The sequence below is a fragment of the Anolis sagrei genome, chromosome 6, assembly GCF_037176765.1.
Source record: "Anolis sagrei isolate rAnoSag1 chromosome 6, rAnoSag1.mat, whole genome shotgun sequence".
In the NCBI taxonomy this organism is placed as follows: Eukaryota; Metazoa; Chordata; class Lepidosauria; order Squamata; family Dactyloidae; genus Anolis; species Anolis sagrei.
In genome coordinates this window covers 4,011,666-4,037,751 of record NC_090026.1, presented here as the reverse complement: position 1 = coordinate 4,037,751, position 26,086 = coordinate 4,011,666, and the positions used below count along the sequence as shown (strand labels likewise).

At 46.0% G+C, this 26,086-nt stretch overlaps 1 protein-coding gene across 1 annotated transcript; it reads left to right on the top strand.

The window, feature by feature from the left end:
- The first annotated feature begins 1,378 nt into the window (after positions 1–1,378).
- Positions 1,379–21,055, top strand: LOC132777547 (asialoglycoprotein receptor 1-like). The gene is made up of 9 exons (XM_060779899.2): positions 1,379–1,614; positions 5,470–5,564; positions 6,725–6,850; positions 7,640–7,735; positions 10,597–10,668; positions 17,597–17,689; positions 17,923–18,074; positions 18,164–18,270; positions 20,429–21,055. The coding sequence occupies exons 2-9, from the start codon at positions 5,495–5,497 to the stop codon at positions 20,577–20,579; spliced, it is 867 nt and encodes a 288-aa protein (XP_060635882.2). The 5' UTR covers positions 1,379–1,614; positions 5,470–5,494; the 3' UTR covers positions 20,580–21,055.
- Positions 21,056–26,086: the final 5,031 nt, after the last annotated feature.

The following is a 26,086-nucleotide window of genomic DNA, read 5'->3' as shown; positions in this document are numbered from 1 at the left end:
TTGATAGAAAGCTTCAGAGCTGACAGAACATAACCTTTCTCTCCCATCATGTTTAATTCATGTATCGTTCTCAGTCATGTTCCGATAACACCTGCGTGGGGGAGTCAGCCTCAAGCGAGGCGTTTAAGCTTTGTCAATGGCTTGGAGGATGGAAGAGAGGGCGGGCTTCTTAAATCTGAAGGCCGCACCAGATTGGGATGGAGAGCCCATCTTCCAGAGGACAGGACCAGGATCCAGAATGACCTTCATAGACTGGGGAGCTGATTGGCCAAAACTAACAAGATGGACTTCAACCAGGACAAATGTCATCATCAGCATCATTGGCGATCTCTTCTGTCTGAGTATGATTGCCTTCTAAGTGTCGTGTCTTGGCAGTGGGTCCGTAGGTGACTGTTGTTGATCTGCATGTCCTTCCATAGTGAGGACATTGATTTCTAGGTGGGAGGGGGTCCCGATAAGGGTTGTCTTGATGTGCCTTCTTCCTCTTGGCACGTTTCTACCTTTCCTTGGAATTATATTCTTAAAATTTAAAAGCTTATTCCCCAAGTGTAGAAGCCCAAAATGCAAAAAGCAAGATAGCAGATAGTGTTAGAATTAAGCTAGAAAAAATATGCCATCAAAATGGAGGTGATCCGCCATCTTGCGGATACGGGGGACCCTGGGGGTTTCTGTATCCGCGGTTTGGAGGAGCGCAGATTCGGGCTCCCCGGAACGCCAGGAAGGCATTCTGGGCAGGCCTGCAGTCTCCCACGGCCTGAAAAAGGTTAGTTTCATGCATTTGGGTCTGGAGAACAAGCCCTATGAGGAGAGGCTTAAGGAGCTGGGCATGTTTAGCCCGAAGAAGAGAAGGCTGAGAGGGGATATGATGGCCATGTATAAATATGTGAGAGGAAGCCACAGGGAGGAGGGAGCAAGCTTGTTTTCTGCTTCCCTGGAGACTAGGACGCGGAGCAATGGCTTCAAACTACAAGAGAGGAGATTCCATCTGAACATGAGGAAGAACTTCCTGACTCTTAGGAATGGTGGGAGTTGGAGTCCAAAACACCCAAAGGGCCCAAGTTTCCCCAAGCCTGCTCTATATCCTCTGTTATGAAACAGAACAAGTTGCTTTCTCCTTTGCTTTCTCTTCTGCTTCTTTTGTCAAGGAGAAAAAATAAAAATGCTGATCTTTCCTGTGCAAAAGTTAAATAAATCAGAAAGAACTCACTGCTCTGCACAACTTACATCCGTTTTCTTTTTTCGTCCCCTTTCTTTATAACTTGGGGAAGCCCTTCCCAAAAGGAAGCCCTCGGGGTGACAGTTCCGCATTTTGAAACAGGAAGGAGGGTGGGCCATTTATCTCAGAGGAGAGGAAGGTAGTGATTCCCTTCGGATACTACAAATCCCAGCTGTACAGTTAGTTGGGCGGTTCACGTGTGGCCTGGAGGGAGAGGAGCCTATTGACAGTACAAAGGTCATTGGGGCGGAAGCGCAGCTAAGGGTCAACGGACGCCGGACCGTCGGGTGTCCCCCCCAAATCCGGTGGCCCAAAACACAAGGCATTGCCCACTTCCAGCTGGGGATTCGAGCCCACTCCTTTCCGCCACTGACTGATTGACCCACCTGGACATTAAGGTGAGTGAGAAAGTCATGCCTGAGAAGGCCACAGGCTTATATTACACTATGTAACACAATTTTTGTTCCTAAAACATGGGGAAAGTTTGGGTTATTGTGTGTTTTCTGGGCTGTACGATCATGTTCCAGCAGCATACTCTCCTGACGTTTTGCCCACATCTATGGTAGGCATACTCAGAGGTTGCAAGGTCTGTTGGAAAGTAGGCAATTCACAGCCTGGTTGCTTCCTGCCTGGGGAAATCCTTGGTTGGGAGGAGATTAGCTGGCCCTGATTAGCTGGGCTATATGGCCATGTTCCAGAAGCATTCTCTCCTGACATTTTGCCCACATCTATGGCAGATCCTCAGAGGTTGTGAAGTCTGTTGGAAAGTAGGCAATTCACAGCCTGGTTGCTTCCTGTCTGGGGGAATCCTTGGTTGGAAGGTGATTAGCTGGCCCTGATTAACTGGGCTATATGACCGTGTTCCAGAAGCATTCTCTCCTGACATTTTGCCCACATCTATGGAAGGCATACTCAGAGGTTGTGAGGTCTGTTGGAAAGTAGGCAATTCACAGCCTGGTTGCTTCCTGTCTGGGGGAATCCTTGGTTGGGAGGTGATTAGCTGGCCCTGATTAGCTGGGCTATATGGCCATGTTCCAGAAGCATTCTCTCCTGACATTTTGCCCACATCTATGGAAGGCATACTCAGAGGTTGTGAGGTCTGTTGGAAAGTAGGCAATTCACAGCCTGGTTGCTTCCTGTCTGGGGGAATCCTTGGTTGGAAGGGGATTAGCTGGCCCTGATTGTTTCTTGTCTGGAATTCCCCTGCTTTTGAGAGTTGTTCTTTATTTACTGTTATGATTTCAGAGTTTTTAAAATACTGGTAGCCAAATTAATACAGATTTAATACAGGGCCAGCTAATCACCTCCCAACAAAGGATTCCACCAGGCAGTAAGAAGCCAGACCTTGAAACTACCAGGCCAGGAAACAATCAGGGCCAGCCAACACCTCCCAACAAAGGATTGCCCAGACAGGAAGGAAGCAGCCAGACCTTGAAGCTGCAAGGCTATACAGTGCTAATCAAGGTGGCCAACTGCAACATTCACACCTACCTCAAACAGACAAGAGTTCTTTCTCCCACCCTGGATATTATTCCACAGATATATATAAACCCAAATTTCCTAGTTTCCAACAGACCTCACAACCTCTGAGGATGTCTGCCATGGATGTGGGTGAAATGTCAGGAGAGAATGCTTCTGGAACATGGTCAGACAGCCCGGAAAACTCAGAACAACCCAGTGATTTCGGACATGAAAGCCTTTGATAATACATGGGAAAAGTTTATCAAACTGCAAAAACTTTGTTTCTGCGGGAGGGACATCCTGCTGCTATTGCACATTTTGCTCTAGTTTTCAATGAATATCTCACTGAGTCTAAACCAAGCCAACATAGGGTTGCTCTGACTTTTCCAGACTGTCTGGCCATATTCCAGAAGCATTCTCTCCTGATGTTTCGCCCACATCTATGGCAGGCATTCTCAAAGGTTGTAAGATCTGTTGGAAACTAGGCAAATGGGGTTTGTATATCTGTAATGTCCAGGGTGGAGAAAAAGAACTCTTGTCTGTTTGAGGCAAGTGTGAATGTGGCCATTGACCACTTTGATTAGCATTGAATAGCCTTGCAGCTTCAAAGCCTGGCTGCTTCCTGCCTGCAGGAATCCTTTGTTGGGAGGTGTTAGCTGGCCCTGATTGTTTCTTGTCTGTTTTCAGAGTGTTCTTATTTATTTACAGTCCTGATTTTAGGGTTTTTTAAAATATTGGTAGCCATATTTTGTTCATTTTCCTGGTTTCCTCCTTTATGTTGAAATGGTTCACCTGCCTCTTGTGGATTTCAATGGCTTCTCTGTGTACTCTGACATGGTGGTTGTGAGAGTGGTCCAGCATTTCTGTGTTCTCCAATAATATGTTGGGTCCAGGTTGGTTCATCAGGTGCTCTGCTATGGCTGACTTCTCTGGATGAGTTAGTCTGCAGTGCCTTTTGTGTTCCTTGATTTGTGTTTGGGCAATGCTGCTGCGTTTGGTGGTCCCTCTATAGACTTGTCCACAGCTGCATGGCATCCAGTAGACTCCTGCAGAGATGAGAGGATCCCTCTTGTCCTTTGCTGAACGTAGCATTTTTTGGATTTCCTTAGTGAGTCTGTTGATAGTTTGTAGGTTGTGTTTCTTCATCTGCTTCCCTATGTGGTCAGTGGTTCCCTCGATGTCTGGCAAGAACACTTTCCCTCTGGGTGAACCTTGGTCTTGACTCTCATGGCTTCTTCTCGGTTGTCTTGCAGCTCTTCTGATGTCTGAGGTGGAGTCTCCATTGGCCTGGAGAGCCCAGTTTAGGTGGTTCAGTTCATCTTGGTGGAGGTGGGCTTTGCAGATCCTTTTTGCACAGTCTGCCAGGACTTTAATTGTGCTTCTTTTTTTTTGATTTGGGTGATGGTTGGAGTTTTCTATCCATGTTTGTAGGTTTTCTGTAAATGGTGTGGCCCAATGGTTGATTGGGTTTGTGGAACATGGCCAAACAGTCTGGAAAACTCACAGCAACCCAGTGATTCCAGCCATGAAAGCCTCTGACAACACAATTCAACATAGTTTGTGCCACAAAAATGAAGTTTCCAGAGTAGAAAAACTACTTTCAATGCAAGGACCACACAGTTAAACAGGAAATTACACTTTCAAACCAGGAACAGAAAATCTGTGTAATATAATACATATATATGATAATAAGTAATCTATATAAATAAAAATGTAATGTTCGTTTGTGGGATTAACAGAACTGAAAAACCACTGGACGAATTGACACCAAATTTGAATGCAAGGCACCTAACAACCCAATGTATGCCTTTCACTCCAAAAAATTGATTTTGTCATTTGGGAGTTGTAGTTGCTGGGATTTATAGTTTACCTACAATTGAAGAGCATTCTGAACCCCACCAACAATGGAATTGAAACAAACTTGGCACACAGTTCTCCCATGACCAACAGAAAATACTGGAAGGGTTTGGTCACAGTGTCCTTTGGTTTTGGAGTTGTAGTTCACCTACATCCAGAGATCACTGTGGACTCAAACAATGATGGGTCTGGACCAAACTCTACACGAATACTCAATATGTCCAAAAGTGAACACTGGTGGAGTTTGGGGAAAATAGAATCTTGACATTTGGGAGTTGTAGTTGCTGGGATTTATAGTTCGCCTACAATCACAGAACATTCTGAACCCCACCAATGACAGAATTGGGCCAAACCTCCCACACAGAACCCCCATGTGGGCCACAGCAATGCGTGGCAGGGGAGGGCTAGTCTATATAAATAAAAATGTAATGTTTGTTTGTGGGATTAACATAACTCAAAACCGCTGGGCGAATTGACACCAAATTTGGACACAAGACACCTCTCAGGCCAACGAGTGACCATCACTCATAAAAGCACTGAAAAACACAGCAGAAGAGACTTTAAAAGCCAAACCAAAAATTCCATTACAACGCATGCGCAAAACCACACATATATACGCAAATACACATATACACAAATATACACATACACATATACACACACAAAACACATAGACACAGACTGGGCCAGAGCAACACGTGGCAGGGGACGGCTAATATATAATATAAAGTAAATGCATTAAAATAGGAATATTTAAAGCATTTTCACAAGGAATGCGTGATAAGAAACCTTTAATCCAATTATATCTAAGAGCAGGTAACACATTCATGGTCCAATGGCACCCCTTTTAAAGTTCTGAGTACAGTCAGGAGCAGATCTGTTCACTCTGCAAACACCAGAACCCATTACTTATAATGTCTTTGGTATCTCTGCAGGCACGTGACCCTCTTCTGTGTCGCAATGATCCAAGACTATCAGGACCTCACCTCCTTCGACGTGGAGGACGAAGGCGGGAAACCCATCCAGAAAGGTCCGTGGCCAATGGAGAGTAGTCCGTTCTGAGGAGAAAGCAGTTCTGAGGAAAAAAGAGTTCTGAGGAGAAAATCGTTCTGAAAAGAGAGTAGTTATAAGGAGAAAGTCGTTGTCATCATCATCTTTATATCCCACCAACATCTCCCCGAAGGGACTCGGGGCAGCTTACAAGGCATTCCAGGGTGCACATATAACATTCAGGAGATAGGTAGTCAGTTCTGAGGAGAAAGTATTTAGTTCTGAGGAGAAACAAGTAAATTCTGAGGAGAAACAGTTCTGAGGAGAAAGTAGTCCGTTTTAAGGAGAAACAAGTCAGTTTCAAGGAGCAAGTAGTCAGTTCTGAGGAGAAAGCATTTAGTTCTGAGGAGAAACAATTCTGAGACTAAAGTAGTCATTTCTGAGGAGAAACATGTCAGTTCTGAGGGGGGGGGAGTCGGTTCTGAGGAGAAAGTAGTCAGTTCTGAGGGGAAACAAGTTGGTTCTGAGGGGTAATAAGTCAGTTCTGAGGAGAAATAAGTCAGTTCTGAGAAGAAATAAGTCAGTTCTGAGGAGAAATGTCAGTTCTGAGGGGAAAGAAGCCAGGTCTGAGGAGAAACAAGTCCATTCTGAGAAGAAATAAGTCAGTTCTGAGGGGAAACAAGTCAGTTTTGAGGGGAAAGAAGCCAGGTCTGAGGAGAAACAAGTCAATTCTGAGAAGAAATAAGTCAGTTCTGAGGAGAAATGTCAGTTCTGAGGGGAAAGAAGCCAGGTCTGAGGAGAAACAAGTCCATTCTGAGAAGAAATAAGTCAGTTCTGAGGGGAAACAAGTCAGTTTTGAGGGGAAACAAGTCCATTCTGAGGAGAAACAAGTCAGTTCTGCAGGGAAACATGTCAGTTCTGAGGGGAAACAAGTCAGTTCTGAAGAGAAACAAGTCCATTCTGAGGAGAAACAGTTCTGAGGAGAAAGTAGTCAGTTCTGAGGGGAAACAAACCAGTTCTGAGGAAAGAAAGGAAGGTCAGTCTCTAAGTGAATGAACTCTGAGGGAAGATGAGTCATGCTAGGTTGGTCCAAGAGTGACGGGCCAACCTGTGAGGGGAAGGAAGATGGCGGAAGAAGCCATGGTTGGAGGCTTGGTGTGCTGTGGTGCGTTACTGACCCTTGTTGCCTCCATTCCTCAGTGCCTGCAAGACTTCCCATGAGCCCGACGCTGGGCCGCCGCCTCTGCCCCAGCCGCCGCCTGGTCCTGATTCTATTGGGCTTCAGTGGCGCCCTTCTCCTAGCGGTCATCGTCTTTGGTGCCAATGGTGAGCAGCACAGGGAAACCACCACTCAAGTGTCCCAAACAGTGGATACGCAAGCATCCAGTCTCCATTTGAAAAGCACAAGAAGATATTCAAAGACGATGGTGATATCTCTTCCCCCGTTATCTCTCCTCCAAGCTCAATATACCCATCTCCTTCAAATGTCCCTTCGCTTCTCTAGCTGGGTGCAGAATATAAACAAAGTCTGGGAAAGTTCCTTTTTTTTTGCATGACAATTCCCAGAATCCTTAATAGTTCCCTATTATTTCATTGCTTTGCACTAGTCAGCCTCCTTGAGAAAAATCTCATTTTTGGACAGCAACACAGTGGATTTCCTATGGCCAAGTCTCCAGTGTCATAATCCAAAGCTATGCTGCAAAATGGGTACTGATAAATTGCACATAGGTAGTGTATAAATATGTGAGAGGAAGCCACAGGGAGGAGGGAGCAAGCTTGTTTTCTGCTTCCTTGGAGACTAGGATGCAGAACAATGGCTTCAAACTACAAGAGACGAGATTCCATCTGAACACGAGGAAGAACTTCCTGACTGTGAGAGCCGTTCAGCAGTGGAACTCTCTGCCCCGGAGTGTGGTGGAGGCTCCTTCTTTGGAAGCTTTTAAACAGAGGCTGGATGGCCATCTGTCAGGGGTGATTTGAATGCAACATTCCTGCTTCTTGGCAGAATGGGGTTGGACTGGATGGCCCAGGAGGTCTCTTCCAACTCTTTGATTCTATGATTCTATGAATACATTCAATTTAATTTCTATTTCTCTCCCTCTTTTTTTCTCCCAGGTAGCAGTTATCGCTGGCAGATCAGCACCTTAAAGCAGACCCTTCAAAGCATCAATGGATCAATGACGGAAGAAATAGCTGGCATACAGAGCAAAGGTGAGGGAAGGAAATATTGCACTGGTCAAATGAGAATATCCATAGCTATCAATGGCAGCATATAGTTGACCCTTCATTCTGCATCATTGAATCCAACCATCTGTGGCTTGAAAGTATTCCAAACTGCAAATCTTGATTATGTTTGTTGCACTCTAGCCTTGAGACACCTTTTCACCCAGCATCACACCATAGAATCATAGAATCAAAGAGTTGGAAGAGACCTCATGGGCCATCCAGTCCAACCCCATTCTGCCAAGAAGCAGGAATATTGCATTCAAATCACCCCTGACAGATGGCCATCCAGCCTCTGCTTAAAAGCTTCCAAAGAAGGAGCCTCCACCACACTCCGGGGCAGAGAGTTCCACTGCTGAACAGCTCTCACAGTCAGGAAGTTCTTCCTCATGTTCAGATGGAATCTCCTCTCTTGTAGTTTGAAGCCATTGTTCCACGTCCTAGTCTCCAAGGAAGCAGAAAACAAGCTTGCTCCCTCCTCCCTGTGACTTCCTCTCACATGTTTATACATGGCTATCATATCTCCTCTCAGCCTTCTCTTCTTCAGGCTAAACATGCCCAGCTCCTTAAGCCGCTCCTCATAGGGCTTGTTCTCCAGACCCTTGATCATTTTAGTCGCCCTCCTCTGGACACATTCCAGCTTGTCAATATCTCTCTTGAATTGTGGTGCCCAGAATTGGACACAATATTCCAGATGTGGTCTAACCAAAGCAGAATAGAGGGGTAGCATTACTTCCTTAGATCTAGACACTATGCTCCTATTGATGCAGGCCAAAAACCCATTGACTTTTTTTGCCGCCACATCACAGTCCTGGCTCATGTGTAACTTGTTGTCCACGAGGACTCCAAGATCTTTTTCACACGTCCTGCTCTCGAGCCAGGCGTCCCCCATTCTGTATCTTTGCAATTCATTTTTTCTGCCAAAGTGGAGTATCTTGCATTTGTCACTGTTGGACTTCATTTTGTTAGTTTTGGCCCATCTCTCTAATCTGTCAAGATCGTTTTGAATTCTGCTCCTGTCCTCTGGACTATTGGCTATCCCTCCCAATTTGGTGTCGTCTGCAAGAGTCCAGTAATACTATCTACAAAATTTTGTTAAGAAAAGCATGTACAAAGGGGGGAAAGGGTATTTCCCAAAAGTACAGTAGAGTAAGAAATACAAGAGAGCAGCAATCCAAAAATGTCAAAGCACATGAAGTCAATAGGGTCCAAATCACCAGCATAAATCCATAGGCATGAACACAGGGACTTTTTCAAGGCAACCCCTTCAAGGAACAGAGGCAATAACAGGAAACTTGAGTCATGAATTTGCGAGCCGAGACAGGAAGGCCATCTTTATGGCAATGTTTTCTCTTCAGAGAGGTACAGAGTAAACACCACTTAATTTAAGCCTGACCTGGGCTTCAAGGACTTCTCATGGATTCTCTCACAGTGTCTAATTAGTCTATCTTTCACTCCCTCTGTTCTCAAACCTAATCTGGCTTCTTGGGAAAACACCATCGGTCAAAAGCCATTTCACAAAGGAACTGACATCTTCACTTTCTGTTGCCTGGGAACAAGTACAAGAATCCCAGACAATGGCCTCTTTGGCCTGGAATTCTCTACTCACTAGCAGACTCTTCACTTTGAAACTCACTGATTCTTTCATTCTTTGAAACATCAGAAAAATCACGTGTTGCTTGCTGAGCCACAACAGTGCCATTTTATATGCGGGGCGCCATTTTACTATGCCATCTATATCTATAAATTTCCTACTGGTGTCCAACGGGGAAGCAAAACTCTAAAACCCCACCACAAAACTCTACCAAAATTGCCATGCCCCAAGGACAACCCACTAGGTACAAACTAATCCACTCTGAAATCAAAACCACACAACAACAACCACAAAAAACGGCAAAACTGAGCATGCGCACTGGCGCAAATTCCCCGGCGCGTGCACACATGGCCCCTCACCCCCCCCCCCGCGCGGCACACACACGCGTGCACGTGCGCCCCTTCACACACCCCCGCGCAGCACACATGCACGCAAATCCACTACAATGCATGCACATAACCACATTGTTCCCCTGACATTAAGTCCAGTTGTGTCCGATTTGGGGGAGGGGGGAAGGTGTTGGTGCTCATCTCCATTTCTAAGCCCAAGAGCTGGCGTTATCCACAGACACCTCCAAAGTCATGAGGCCTGCATGGAGCACCCTTACCTTCCCGCCAGAGAGGTACCTATTGATCTACTCACATTTTCAGGTTTTCAAATTCCTAGGTTGGCAGAAGCTGGGGCTAACAGCAGGAGCTCATGCCGCTCCCTGGATTCAAACCTCCAACCTTTCCGTTACCAAGTTTCACAGTTTAACCCACTGCGGGCTTCAGCATAATCACATGTGTATTTATGCATAAACACATACACACACACATATACACATATATACACACACAAAACACATACACACAGATTGGGCCACAGCAACGCGTGGCAGGGGACAGCTAGTTGCATATAATGGGCTGGATTTTGGTGTCCTTGCAACCAGTAGATACCAATGGGAAAACCCACTGTAACACAGGGAAAACCCCTATTAAAATCAATGTAGTAAATGATGAGTAAGAGCAAGAGACTATTTTCCAAACACAAAATGAGCAACTGATAATAGATTGGAAGGCAATCTCAAGGTCACCTAGCCCAACCTGTACTTACCAGAGAATCAACAGGTGAACAAATTACTTTTGAAAAGTAACTTCCCAAACTCTGAAATCAAGAAGGTGAGCAGCCATACAGTTGCTCTATTCTCCTTGTGGAGAAAAAAATGACATAATAATAATAATATACTAATAATATACTACATTGTGCATTTCAGAAAAGGATGCTGATACAAAAGTTACACAGTTAGAAGGGACGGTAAAACAGCTGACGGAGGAAGGAGAAACAGGTGAGTCCGCAAAAGTGCACAATCGTTCTGTGCCGTTGCGCCGGGGGGCTCAATAAAGGAGGGATGGATGTGGCATCTTTCCCCCAGGGGATTGCTTCTTGCCCTCCTATAGGAAACTGGAACTCCCAAAAACCCAAAACGATGTAAATAGCTCAAAATAAGTTTTATTGATCACAAAGTCATTTCTTCAAAGCAATAAGCTGGAAAACTTTAGAGGGGTGAAGGAAAACATACTCTACAGTCTCAATTAGTCCTGGGTTCAAGGGGTTTGAAGCTGAGAAGCCTCACCAAGTTTCCTCTTTCCTCAATGGCTGTGAATGCTGGAGCAAACCACAATCCCAGTTCAGATGGCCTATGGCTTGAAGATTCAGGATCTTCCTTTGCTGCCAAAATAACCGGCTTGAAGGCGCCTGGGTCTCCTCAATAATTGTCCAGGACGATCTGGACATAAAGCATGAGTCCCAGGGGTTAAAAAACCTCAGAACTGGTGTTAAGAGGTAACTTAAATCAGGGTCTTTAAGAAACAAGTCTCTTACGTCCATATGGTAGGACCTCTGATGGCAGAATGAAGAAGGAAACCACTCCCCCCCCTCCAGGAAGAGGTGGAGCCAAACAGTACTGATTGACAGCTACAAGCAACCAATCCATACAACTGTACATAAACATGGTAAAAGGGGCAGGATTAAGCATAATACAACAGTTTAAATCTTGCAACTAACAGTTCTATACATAGGTGGCGCCACTCGCGCCGTCACACGTTCCCTTGTGCATCTCATTGCTATATGAGATGCACTCTGACTTACGACTTATGACAATCCTCACTGTGCTGTCCCCTTAGCTGATTCTTGAAGGTGATCTAAGCTCACCAGGAACAGTTGGATTTACACAGGCGAACCGTCAACAAGGAATTGAATCTATATAAATAAAAATGTAATGTTCATTTGTGGGATTAACAGAACTCAAAAACCCCTGGGGGAATTGACACCAAATTTGGACACAAGACACCTAACAACCCAATGTATGTCCTTCACTCAAAAAAGTTGATTTTGTCATTTGGGAGTTGTAGTTGCTGGGATTTATAGTTCACCTGCAATCAAAGAGCATTCTGAACCCCACCAACGATGGAACTGAACCAAACCTGGCACACAGAACTCCCTTGACCAACAGAAAATACTGAAAGTGTTTGGTGGGCAGTGTCCTTCGGTTTTGGAGTTGTAGTCCACAGTGCTCCAATGATGGAGCTGGACCAAACTCTACACAAATACTCAATATGCCCAAATGTGAACACTGGTGGAGTTTGGGGAAAATAGAATCCTGACATTTGGGAGTTGTAGTTGCCAGGATTTATAGTTCACCTACAGTCAAAGAGCATTCTGAACCCCACCAACGATAGAATTGGGCCAAACCTCCCACACAGAACCCCCATGACCACTAGAGTGGGCCACAGCAATGCGTGGCAGGGGACGGCTAGTAAAGTAATAAAAAGTCAAATTCGAACTCCTCCCAGGACTAACAACTAAAATTTGCAGGAAAAGTTGGAGGCTTGATTCCATTGTAGTTCTTGCTTACTTCTGGCTTTCCTTCTGTGTTCTTTCCTGCCTTGTCCTTTATGCACCGGTGGCAAGTTTTCTTCAGCTTCTAGGGCCAACTTCTAAACATACCATGTGTTTAGCTTCCAAGCTCCTCTAGCACCTTCTTCAAAATGGCTCTGGCTCTAGGGAAACTAATTAAGGGAGGCTTAATTAGATTTAATAGTAAAGTCTCTATGGGGGCAAGACTGTTGCACTCTAGCACTGAATAATAATATAATAATAACCCTTTATTTATACCCTGCTGCCATCTCCTGAAGGACTCGGTGCGGCTTACAAGAGGCCGAGCCCAAGTACATCAGGAAAAACAACAACAACAATACAGACAATAAATAAACTCATAAGCAAAGCAATAAACAGTAACAATAACACCACGACGCATTAAAAACCTATGGCATGTTCATATCTTGACTGGCATTAGTTGCTGAAAGTATTGAGCTATTGCTTCAAAGAAAGACCCCAGCGGTTCAACCAGATAAAGAGAGAAGCACATCTTAGTTTTAATTCTATAGGGTCTGGGTGTGACGGCACACCTTCACCACTCTGAAATGTCAGAAAAATCCTCAGCTGCTTGCTGAGTTACAACAATGACACTCAACTTGGCAAGATTTCGTTGCCATCATTGCTTTCCTTTGAGGCTGAGAGTGTGTGACTTCTCCTATTGAGTTTTCCTGGCTGAGATGGGGATTTGAACCCTTGTCTCATAGCATTCTAATCTAATATCTAATCCGTTTCCTGCTATTTATTATTTTTTCACTTTCCAGTCTGGGACAATGGCTGCTCAAAGAGCAACGTTGGTGGGTAAGGTCTTCAGGACCCCATTCAAGCCGTACTTTCCATTTTATATACATTTGTGGGGGGGGGGGGGGGGGCAAAGTTCAAATCCCTGCTAAGCCATTCAAGGCACTGGGTGAATTAATTTTATTTATTTGCAACATTTCTACCCCGCCCTTTTCAACCTCTGGGGGGACGGGGGATGATTCAGAGCGGCTAACATAGGCAGCAATTCGATGCCACAATAGCAATAAACAACAGTATAAAACCATAAGTACATAAAAGGTTAAAAACAGTAACAATCTATATATATATAAATGCTCTGTGCATAGTGAGTACCTTAAAAACAAAGGAACCAATGAGCGAAATCACACCACATTTGGCAACAAAATGTCTCACTACGCAAGGAGTGACCATCAATCAAAAAATTATGATTTTGTCATTTGGGAATTGTAGTTGCTGGGATTTATAGCTCACCTAAAATCAAAGAGCATTCTGAACTCCACCAACGATGGAATTGAACCAAACTTGGCACACAGAACTCCCATGACCAACAGAAAATATTGGAAAGGTTTGGAGGGCATTGACCTTGAGTTTGGGAGTTGTAGTTCACCTATATCCAGAGAGCACTGTGGACTCAAACAATGATGGATCTGGACCAAATTTGGCATGAATACTCAATATGCCCAAATATAAACACAGATGGAGTTTGGGGGAAATAGACCTTGACATTTGGGAGTTGTAGTTACTGGGATTTATAGTTCACCTACAATCAAGGAGCCATCCAAACCTCACCAACAATGGAATTGGGCCAAACATCCCACACAGAATCCCCATGACCAACAGGAAATACTTTGGGGACCCTTCTGACACCCCCCTGGTGACCCCCCCCCCTTGGTGTATTGACTTCCCAGGTTGAGAAATGCTGCCTTAAGGCCATCCAGTCCAACTCCCTTCACCAGGGCAACAAAACAAACATATATGTATATGACAGATGCAGTATCAAACATTTCAAAGGGGCCTCTAAAGAAGGACAATGATACGTTGCATGTTCCAGAGTAGGCAAACCAGACACTCTCCACATCAACACTGGCAAAGAAACAACAAGAAATACTGTTTACCCTCAAGCATAAAGACATTACATATATTAGAAACCAACACATTCTCATTACTTCGTTTCCAGATCACCAGACTGGGCCACAGCAACGCCTGGCAGGGGACGGCTAGTTACTTATATAATCACACAATCACATAGCCCTTTCCAATTATCATAACGGTCGTATGGTCCAGTTCCATGTTCGAAGTACTGCTGTGCCCGCTAGACCAAAGCCTGGTTCCAAAACCATGATTTTAGTTTTTCCTAAAGGAAAGAAGGGAGGACGCCGATCTAATCTCGCTGAGGAGCGAATTCCATAAGAGGGGGGTCACCACCGAGAAGGCCCTGCCCCTCATCCCCGCTGACCCGTTTGCGAGGCTGGTGGGACCGAGAGCAGAACCTCCCCAGCAGATCTTAAACTACAAGGTGGAACATAGAGGGAAATACGTTCGGACAAGTAAGCTGGGCCAGAACCGTATAGGGCTTTAGGCAAGTCACGCTCTCAGCTTCCGAGGAAGCAATGCCAAAGTTCCTCTGAGCCAACCTTAGCAAGAAAACTCTGTGAAAGGGCCACTGTAGGTCGGAAATGACTTCGAGGCACGTGGCAATATGTGATTTAGGGCTGTTTTGGGTGCGGCGTGGGCCCCAAAATCCCACAGTCGAAATGCAAAGTCAAACAGCCTCTATTCCCTGCTTTTAGGGCGTGTGTTGCTGAGTGTGTCAAGTCATGCATTCCTTCTAATACCACACGTGGGTGATCTTCTGCTGATCGGCTTGAGTGCAAAACAAGACCACCCACCAGAGCATTTTCTGCATTTTGGGGAGATTCCTTAGCTATTTGAGAAAACAGAAAATATGGTAACTTGATAAAGACATAAAAAAGAAGAAGGGAAAGAGTCCGGAGGGATGATTGGATGAATGGATAGATAGATAGATAGATAGATAGGTAGGTAGACAGATAGACAAATACTTTTTGAATCTATCTCTGTCCGTGCTTTTTTTTTTGTATCCTTCTAAAAAAAAAAATCTCATTTCATGAATTACAATACTATAATTTCATTTTAAATGCCATGGCAACACTTTTAGGAACCCTAAGTCTTATATTGAAGGAGGAAGGAATAATATTTGGGATTTTATCTATGGCCTTGCCAAACATATACATGTCCATTTATACCTAAAACAATACATAAAATATGGCTACCAATATTAAAAAAGTAAAACAACAGAGAGTAAACAATCAGGCACATCAAATCACTCTCAACAAAAGATTCCCCCCAGGCACTTCCAAGCCATTAAATGCTAATCAAGGTGACCAATTGAAACATTCACAGCTACCTCAAACAGACAAGAGTTCGTTCTCCCACGCTGGACATTATTCCACAGATACATAAACCCATTTTCCTACTTCCAACAAACCTCACTACCTCTGAGGATGCTTGCCATAGATGCAGGCGAAATGTCAGGAGAAAATGCCTCTAGAACATGGCTATATAGCCCGGAAAAACCTCCAACAACCCAGTGATTCCGGACATGAAAGCCTTTGACAATACAATACATTAATAATAATAATAATAATAATAATAATAATTGTTATTATTATGATTATTGGAGTGGTGGAACTTGATGACCGAAAGGTTGGTGGTTCAAATCCAGGGAGTGGGGTGAGCTCCCGCTGTTAGGCCCAGCTTCTGCCAACTTTGGGTTTATATATCTGTGGAATAATGTCCAGTGTGGGAGAAAGAACTCTTGTCTGTTTGAGGTAGGTGTGAATGTTTCAGTTGGTCACCTTGATTACCACTGAATAGCCTTGCAGCTTTAAAGCCGGGCTGCTTCCTTCCTGTCTGGGTGGGAGAAAGAATTCTTGTCTGTTTGAGGTAGGTGTGAATGTTTCAATTGGTCACCTTGATTAGCACTGAATAGCCTTGCAGCTTCAAAGCCTGGCTGCTTCCTTCTTGCCTGGGTGGGAGAAAGAATTCTTGTCTGTTTGAGGTAGGTGTGAATGTTTCAATTGGTCACCTTGATTAGCACTGAATAGCCTTGCACCTTCGAAGCCTGGCCGCTTCCTTCCTGCCTGGGTGGGAGAAAGAATTCTTGTCTGTTTGAGGTAGGTGTGAATGTTTCAATTGGTCACCTTGATTAGCACTGAATAGCCTTGCAGCTTCAAAGCCTGGCTGCTTCCTTCCTGCCTGGGTGGGAGAAAGAATTCTTGTCTGTTTGAGGTAGGTGTGAATGTTTCAATTGGTCACCTTGATTAGCACTAAATAGCCTTGCAGCTTCAAAGCCTGGCTGCTTCCTTCCTGCCTGGGTGGGAGAAAGAACTCGTGTCTGTTTGAGGTAGGTGTGAATGTTTCAATTGGTCACCTTGATTAGCACTGAATAGCCTTGCAGCTTCAAAGCCTGGCTGCTTCCTTCCTGCCTGGGTGGGAGAAAGAATTCTTGTCTGTTTGAGGTAGGTGTGAATGTTTCAATTGGTCACCTTGATTAGCACTGAATAGCCTTGCAGCTTCAAGGCCTGGCTGCTTCCTTCCTGCCTGGGTGGGAGAAAGAATTCTTGTCTATCTGAGGGAGGTGTGAATGTTGTAACTGGTCACCTTGATTGGCACTGAATAGCCTTGCAGCTTCAAAACCTGGCTGCTTCCTTCCTGCCTGGGCAATCCTTTGTTGGGAGGTGTTAGCTGAGCAGATTTTTTCCTGGCCTGGCAGTGTCAAGGTCTGGCTTCTTTACTGCCTGGTGTAATCCTTTGTTGGGAGGTGATTAGCTGGCCCTGTATTAAATCTGTATCAATCTGGCTACCAGTATTGTAAAAACTCTAAAATTGCTTGAAACAATTGTGAATGTTGCAATTGGCTACCTTGATTAGCATTGAATCTCCTAGCAGCTTCAAGGTCTGGCTTCACAACCTCTGAGGATGCGTGCCATAGATGTAGGCAAAACATCAGGAGAGAATGCTTCTATTACATGGCCTTGCACCTTCAAAGCCTGGCTGCTTCCTTCCTGCCTGGGCAATCCTTTGTTGGGAGGCGTTAGCTGGCCCTGATTGTTTCCTGGCCTGGCAGTGTCAAGGTCTGGCTTCTTACTGCCTGGTGGAATCCTTTGTTGGGAGGTGTTAGCTGAGCAGATAGTTTCCTGACCTGGCAGTGTCAAGGTCTGGGTTCTTACTGCCTGGTGGAATCCTTTGTTGGGTGGTGATTAGCTGGCCCTTATTAAATCTGTATTAATCTGGCTACCAGTATTATAAAAACTCTAAAATTGCTTGAGGCAAGTGTGAATGTTGCAATTGGCTACCTTGATTAGCATTGAATGTCCGGTCTGGTTTCACAACCTCTGAGGATGCTTGCTATAGATGTAGGCGAAACGTCAGGAGAGAATGCTTCTAGAACATGGCCATATAGCCTGAAGAAACCTATGGCAACCTAGTGATTCCAGCCATGTAATGTTTGACAATACATCAATTGTTTTACTTCCTAGCTCATACTCGACTCAGCGGCCAGGTGAAGGAGCTGCAGAAGAATGTCAGGAACCTGAATTGCGACCTGGAGAGCTTTAAAAAGAACCGAACCGGTGAGGAGAAATGGGTTTGACACCCCTTGGTACCCTTATTGCAGGCATGGGCCAACTTGGGCCCTCCAGGTGTTTTGGACTTCAACTCCCACAATTCCTAACAGCCTACCGGCTGTTAGGAATTGTGGGAGTTGAAGTCCAAAACACCTGGAGGGCCCAAGTTGGCCCATGCCTGCCTTATTGCTCAGAAGTAGACACAGGGTCATCCAAATATACTGTCTGATATTCCCCAGACAATCCTGAAGCCTGCTGTCCTAAAGGCTGGGTTTCCTTCCGGAAAAGCTGTTACTGGGAATCCAGGGTTGGAAAGACCTGGCAAGATGCCAAAGCGGAATGCGAGGCCAGGTACGCCCACCTGGTGATCATCACCTCCTACGAGGAACAGGTGAGTGGCCTGGCTTTGCTCACACGGCAACAACATAGATGGTTTGTGGGGCTGTCATTTTTCAACTTTTGGCATCTTTTGGAATCTAGCAATTTGTGGCCACGCGGACGAAGCCCAATTACATGTGGATTGGCTTGAGCGACGCCAGCGGGACATGGAAATGGGTGGATGGGACTTCCTACACCGTTCGGCAAGAGTAAGTTGACCGGATGTTAGGAATTGTGGGAGTTGAAGTCCAAAACACCTGGAGGGTCTACGTTTGCCCATGCCTGGTTTATAACAGTGAATGGATTTATCGCATTGAATGGATGCAATTGGGTTGCTGTGAGTTTTTCAGGCAGTATGACCATCTTCCAGTAGCATTCTCTTCTGATATTTCACCTGCATTTGTGGCTGGCATCTTCAGAGGTTTTGAAGGCAGAGAGGCAAGAGGAGTGTATATATACCTGTGGAATAATGTCCAAGGTAGGAGAAGGAACCCTTGTCTGATTGAGGCAAGTGTAAAAGGTAAAGGTAAAGATTTACCCCTGACATTAAGTCCAGTTGTGCCTAACTCGGAATTGGTGCTCAACTCCATTTCTAAACTGAAGAGCCGGCATTGTCCATAGACACCCCCAAGGTCATGTGGCCAGCATGGAGCGCTACCGCAGAAGCGGTACCTATTGATCTACTCATATTTACATGTTTTTGAACTGCTAGGTTGGCAGAAGCTAGGGCTAACAGCGGGAGGTCACCCCGCTCCCCAGATTCAAACCGCCAAACTTTTGTATTGTTAAAGACCTCACTACCTCTGAGGATGCTTGCCACAGATGCAGGCGAAACGTCAGGAGAGAATGCCTCTAGACCATGGCCATATAGCCCGAAAAAACCTCCAACAACCCGTCAAACTTTAGGTCAGCAAGTTCAGCAGCTCAGCTGTTACCTCCCTGGTGGAGCGGTACCCATTCATCTACTCATATTTGCATGATTTTGAATTGCTAGGTTGGCAGAAGCTGGGGCTAACAGCGGGAGCTCACCCCGCTCCCTGGATTCAAACCGCCAATCTTTAGGTCAGCAAGTTCAGCAGCTCAGCCATTACTTCCCTGCCGGAGCAGTACCTATTGATCTACTCATTGGCATGTTTTTGAACTGCTAGGTTGGCAGAAGGTGGGGCTAACAGCAGGAGCTCACTCTGCTCCCTGAATTTGAACTACCAACCTTTAGGTCAGCAAGTTCAGCAGCTCAGCCATTACCTCCCTGCCGGAGCGGTACCTATTAATTTACTCACATTGGCATGTTTTTGAACCGCTAGTTTAGCAGAAGCTGGGGCTAACAGCGGGAGCTCACCCCGCTCCCTGGATTTAAACCGCCAACCTTTAGGTCAGCAAGTTCAGCAGCTCAGCCATTACTTCCCTGCCGGAGCAGTACCTATTGATCTACTCATATTGGCATGTTTTTGAACTGCTAGGTTGGCAGAAGCTGGGGCTAACAGCAAGAGCTCACCCCGCTCCCTGGATTCAAACCGCCAACCTTTAGGTCAGCAAGTTCAGCAGCTCAGCCATTACTTCCCTGCCGGAGCAGTACCTATTGATCTACTCATATTGGCATGTTTTTGAACTGTTAGGTTGGCAGAAGGTGGGGCTAACAGCAGGAGCTCACTCTGCTCCTTGGATTTGAACCACCAACCTTTAGGTCAGCAAGTTCAGCAGCTCAGCTGTTACCTCCCTGGCGGAGCGGTACCCATTCATCTACTCATATTTGCATGATTTTGAATTGCTAGGTTGGCAGAAGCTGGGGCTAACAGCGGGAGCTCACCCCGCTCCCTGGATTTAAACCGCCAACCTTTAGGTCAGCAAGTTCAGCAGCTCAGCCATTACTTCCCTGCCGGAGCAGTACCTATTGATCTACTCATATTGGCATGTTTTTGAACTGCTAGTTTAGCAGAAGCTGGGGCTAACAGCGGGAGCTCACCCCGCTCCCTGGATTCAAACCGCCAACCTTTAGGTCAGCAAGTTCAGCAGCTCAGCTGTTACCTCCCTGCTGGAGCGGTAGCTATTAATCTATTCACACTTGCATGTTTTCGAACTGCCAGGTTGGCAGAAGCTGGGGCTAACAGCAGGAGCTCACCCGCTGTTAGGAATTGTGGGAGTTGGAGTCCAAAACAAAACACCTGGAGGGCCCAAGTTTGCCCGTGCCTGCTGTATCCCAACTCCCATCAGCTCTGCTTGTGAGGTCTAATGATGAGGAATACGGGAACTGGAGTCCAGCACTTGGAGGGGATCCACAGAAGAGGATATGGTGGGCCAGATGTGGCCCGCAGGGCTTGAGCTTGGCACATTTGATGTAGACACAGCCCTAATGCTTTCTTCTGACAGGGATTGGTGTGAGGGCCAGCCGGACAACTGGTACGGCCACGGCCTTGGCGGCGGAGAGGATTGTGCCCACCTCCACCGGAGAGGCTGCTGGAACGACGACCATTGCACGCGGCTCTACGGCTGGGTTTGCGAGATGGAAGAGACGGAGTAAGCCTCCTTCCTCCAGGAAAAACTCTCCCTAACTCCTATCAATGTGTGTCACAAAACTTCCTAGAAGATACTATTAGTCTTTGCTGTCTTTTATACCGAGACAGGTTGAGCCTCCTGAGTCATATTTTGGATTTTTGTGTTTGTTTACTATTTACACATACATAATAATACGCCTTACAGCTGGAACCCAAAATTCCTTCATGCTTCATATGTTATCTACTCACCTTCTATACATAGCCTGAAGGCCATTCCCTGCACGATAGGTTACATAACTTTGTACAGGAAACAATGTTTGTGTGCATTGAACTACCTGAAAGATTCCGCATGGATTTTGGAGGATACTCAACCAATACCGGGTTGCTTTATTATACACTACATCAGTGTTTCTCAAGCTTCCTCATGCCTTGACCCCTTGATACAGTTCCTCATGTGGTGGTGACCCCTAACCATAAAGTTATTTTCATTGCTACTTCATAACTGTTCTATTACTGTTAGGAATTGTAATGTAAATATGTGATATGTGGGATGTATTTTCATTCATTGGACCAAATTTGGCGCAAATACCCCATATGCCTAGATTTGGGACTGGGGCGATTGAGTTTGTCATTTGGGAGTTGTAGTTGCTGGGATTTATAGTTAACCTACAATCAAAGAGCATTCTGAACTCCACCAAGGATGGAATTGAACCAAACTTGGCACACAGAACTCCCATGACCAACAGAAAATACTGGAAAGGTTTGAGTTTGGGAGTTGTAGTTCACCTACATCCAGAGAGTACTGTGGACTCAAACAAGGATGGACCTGGACAACTTGGCACGGATACTCAATATGCCCAAATGTGAACACTGGTGGAGTTTGGGGGAAATAGACCTTGACATTTGGGAGTTGTCGTTGCTGGGATGTATAGTTCACCTACAATCAAAGAGCATTCTGAACCCCACCAACGATAGAATAGGGGCAAACTTCCCACACCAACAGAATTCCATGACCAACAGAAAGTACTGTTTTCTGATGGTCTTCGGTGATCCCTCTGACACCTCCTCACAACCCCCCCCCCCCCGGGGTCCCGACCCCCAGGTTGAGAAATGCTGCCTTAGTGGCTGATTTTTGCACCCCAAACTTCTTTGGATGAGGAGAACCACTGTGCCTCCACTCTTTTGACTGCTCCTTGGTTTCAGGGTCATACAAATAAATCCAGGTCTCATCCATAGTGACCAGTCGATCCAGGATGTCCTTATCAGTCCGGAAACACTAACAAATGGACCGGGAAGTTTTCACTCGCACGCTTTTCTGATCTGTTGTCAAACAATTGGAGACCCACCTCGCAGAGAGCTTCTTCATGTTCAAATGTTCGTGGATAATGACACAAACACGTCCATGAGAAATCCCCATGCTGTCTGCTGTTTCTTTAGCTGAAATTCACCAATATTTGAAAACATATATTAGACACATAAGGCTTTTGTGTGATGTAACATTCGTGACCATGGAAAGAAAACAAGAACACAAAGCCAAAGACTTATCAGCAGCCCCTCGTAGTTCACCTACAATCCAAGAGCATTCTGAACTCCACCAATGATGGACTTGAACCAGTCTTGGCACACAGAACTCCCATAACCAACCAAAAATACTGGAAGGGTTTGGTGGGCATTGATATTGGAGTTTTGGAGTTGTAGTTCACCTCCATCCAGAGAGCACTGTGGACCCAAACAATGATAGATCTGGACTAAACTTATAATAAGCGATACTTATTATGCCCAAATGTGAACACTGGTGGAGTTTGGGAGAACTAGATCTTCACATTTGGGAGTTTTAGTTGCTGGGATTTATAGTTCACCTACAATCAAAAAGCCCCTGGAAACCCAGCAATGATAGAATTGGGCCAAACTTCCCACACAGAATCCCCATGACCATCAGAAAATACTGGAGGGTCTTGGGAGGAATTGGGAGTGATTTAGGGGAGATATAGTTCACCTACTTCCGGAGAACACTGTGAGCCCAAACAACTATGGATTTGGACCATATTTGGCACAAATTTGACACCATGCTGGTATGCACGGAGCACGCCTGCTCTCCCCTCCAGATTCACCATCTGTTTCCATAAAGGAAGAGAAGGGCAGGTGGAGAGAATGAGATCTTCATCCTTCTCTGCCAAAAGGGGTTCCCAAGACCATCGGAAATATATGTTTTCTGATGGTCTTTGGTGACCCCTCTGAAACCCTCCTCGTGACTTCCCTAGGGGTCCCGACCCCCAAGTTGAGAGACACTGCACTGCACTGTACCAATATATAATGCATTAGTAAGTGCTGAATTCCCATGATACTTGCTTGCTCCCTCCTCCTCCCTGTGACTTTCTCTCACATGGCTATCATGTCTCCTCTCAGCCTTCTCTTCTTCAGGCTAAACATGCCCAGCTCTTTAAGCCGTTCCTCATAGGGCTTGTTTTCCAGACCCATGATCATTTTGGTCACCCCCCTTCTTGAGGAAGGAGAAAAGTTGTGTTTTGCAGCTCCAGAAACCACGCCACAATGGAGCCATGGATTTGAAATTGCAAGGAAAGAGATTCCCCCTAAACATTAGCAAGGTGTTTATTTACTATCAGGGTTGTCCAGAGCTGGAATAGATTGCCTGGGACAGATTGGATGGGTGTGATTTAGGACTGTGCCTTCCTGCATGGCAGCGGGTTGGACTAGACGACCTCAAGGGACCCTTCAAGTCACAAGATTCCATACAGCTTCCAGGATCCCTCACCCCTGGCCAGGGGCTGCTGGGAGTTTCAGTCCAACAACATCTGGAGTCAACACAAATTTCAATTCCTGGATGGAAGCCAATACGGTGATGCCACCAGGCGTGCCGTAGCATGGCATCAGACGCCCGTGTCAGCGTTAAACCTGTAGGTGTTTGCTGCTAATTATAGCCGGTCGTTAATGACGAGTGCCGTTCCCAGCCACCCACCTCCTCCCTGGTTTCCAGGCGGGTCCTGAGGATGGCATCCGGCATGTGACCAACCGGTGCAACCAGCTCAACTCCAAAGACACCTCCAAATACTAAAAAGACCACTGCAATTCTAGGTTGCATCAATATATAGACCAGGCATGGGGCAACTTTGGCCCTCCAGGTGTTTTGGACTCCAACTCCCACAATTCGGTGAGCAAGTTCAGCAGCTCAGCTGTTACCTCCTTGCTGGAGCGGTACCTATTCATCTACTCATATTTGCATGTTTTTGAACTGCTATATTGGCAGAAGCTGGGGCTAACAGCAGGAGCTCATCCCGCTCCCCAGATTCAAACCGCCAAACTTTTGGTCAGCAAGTTCAGCAGCTCAGCTGTTAATTCCCTGCCGGAGCAGTACCTATTGATCTACTCATATTTGCATGTTTTTGAACTGCTAGGTTGGCAGAAGCTGGGGCTAACAGCAGGAGCTCACTATGCTCCCTGGATTCGAACCACTAACCTTTAGGTCAGCAAGTTCAGCAGCTCAGCTGTTACCTCCCTGCCGGAGCAGTACCTATTGATCTACTCATATTTGCATGTTTTTGAACTGCTAGGTTGGCAGAAGCTGGGGCTAACAGCAGGAGCTCACTCTGCTTCCTGGATTCGAACCACCAACCTTTAGGTCAGCAAGTTCAGCAGCTCAGCTGTTACCTCCTTGTCGGAGCGGTACCTATTCATCTACTCATATTTGCATGTTTTTGAACGGCTAGGTTGGCAGAAGCTGGGGCTAACAGCAGGAGCTCACTCTGCTCCCTGGATTCAAACCACTAACCTTTAGGTCAGCAAGTTCAGCAGCTCAGCTGTTACTTCTCTGCTGGAGCGGTACCTATTCATCTACTCATATTTGCATGTTTTTGAACTGCTAGATTGGCAGAAGCTGGGGCTAACAGCAGGAGCTCACTCTGCTCCCTGGATTCGAACCACTAACCTTTAGGTCAGCAAGTTCAGCAGCTCAGCTGTTACTTCTCTGCTGGAGCGGTACCTGTTCATCTACTCATATTTGCATGTTTTTGAACTGCTAGGTTGGCAGAAGCTGGGGCTAACAGCAGGAGCTCATCCTGCTCCCCAGATTCAAACCGCCAAAATTTTGGTCAGCAAGTTCAGCAGCTCAGCTGTTACTTCTCTGCTGGAGCAGTACCTATTCGTCTACTCATATTTGCATGTTTTTGAACTGCTAGGTTGGCAGAAGCTGGGGCTAACAGCAGGAGCTCATCCCTCTCCCCAGATTCAAACCGCCAAACTTTTGGTCAGCAAGTTCAGCAGCTCAGCTGTTATCTCCCTGCCGGAGCAGTACCTATTAATCTACTCATATTTGCATGTTTTTGAACTACTAGGTTGGCAGAAGCTGGGGCTAACAGCAGGAGCTCACTCTGCTCCCTGGATTCGAACCACAAACCTTTAGGTCAGCAAGTTCAGCAGCTCAGCTGTTACCTCCTTGCCGGAGCGGTACCTATTCATCTACTCATATTTGCATGTTTTTGAACGGCTTGGTTGGCAGAAGCTGGGGCTAACAGCAGGAGCTCACTCTGCTCCCTGGATTCAAACCACTAACCTTTAGGTCAACAAGTTCAGCAGCTCAGCTGTTACTTCTCTGCTGGAGCGGTACCTATTCATCTACTCATATTTGCATGTTTTTGAACTGCTATTTTGGCAGAAGCTGGGGCTAACAGCAGGAGCTCATCCCGCTTCCCAGATTCAAACCGCCAAACTTTTGGTCAGCAAGTTCAGCAGCTCAGCTGTTACCTCCCTGCCGGAGCAGTACCTATTAATCTACTCATATTTGCATGTTTTTGAACTACTAGGTTGGCAGAAGCTGGGGCTAACAGCAGGAGCTCACTCTGCTCCCTGGATTCGAACCACCAACCTTTAGGTCAGCAAGTTCAGCAGCTCAGCCGTTACCTCCCTGCCGGAGCGGTACCTATTAATTTACTCACATTTGCATGTTTTCAAACTGCTAGGTTGGCAGGAGCTGGGGCTAACAGGGGGAGCTCACCCACTGTTAGGAATTGTGGGAGTTGGAGTCCAAAACACCTGGAGGGCCAAAGTTGCCCCACGCATGGTATACACAGAATGGGACTGGACTAGATGACCTTTGGGTGCCCCTTTCCAATTCTATAATTCCATGAATCTATGGCCCTTGACTGTTTTCAGGGCCAGGCTGGCGGAAAAGGGGGTGAGAGATCCCTGCCAGGTCATATCCTCAGGTGACTCAAACCTTTTACCTGTCTTGAACCATCAATTATCATGCCCAAAAATGCATCATGCCACTCCTGCAAACGCGTGGCTTCAAATGAGCAGCAGGAAGGTGGAGGCTCATGTGTGTCACAAACCCATCCGGTCCGAAAATCATAGACAAGACATCGCCGGCCATCCAGTCCAACCCAAATCCTCCAAGAAGCAGGGAAATCGCATTCAAAGCACTCCCAACAGATGGCCATCCAGATTCTGTTTCAAAGCCACCAAAGAAGGAGCCTCCAGCACACTCTGAGGCAGAGAGTTCCACTGCTGAACGGTTCTC

What these genes read in the sequence shown, in the direction of transcription:
- LOC132777547 (XM_060779899.2), top strand. Translation starts at nt 5,495, where the DNA reads ATGATCCAAGACTATCAGGACCTCACCTCCTTCGACGTGGAGGACGAA. An exon ending in GACGGAGGAAGGAGAAACAG is followed by an intron (nt 10,669 to 17,596) that starts GTGAGTCCGCAA and finishes TTTACTTCCTAG; the next exon opens with CTCATACTCGACTCAGCGGC. An exon ending in CTTTAAAAAGAACCGAACCG is followed by an intron (nt 17,690 to 17,922) that starts GTGAGGAGAAAT and finishes GATATTCCCCAG; the next exon opens with ACAATCCTGAAGCCTGCTGT.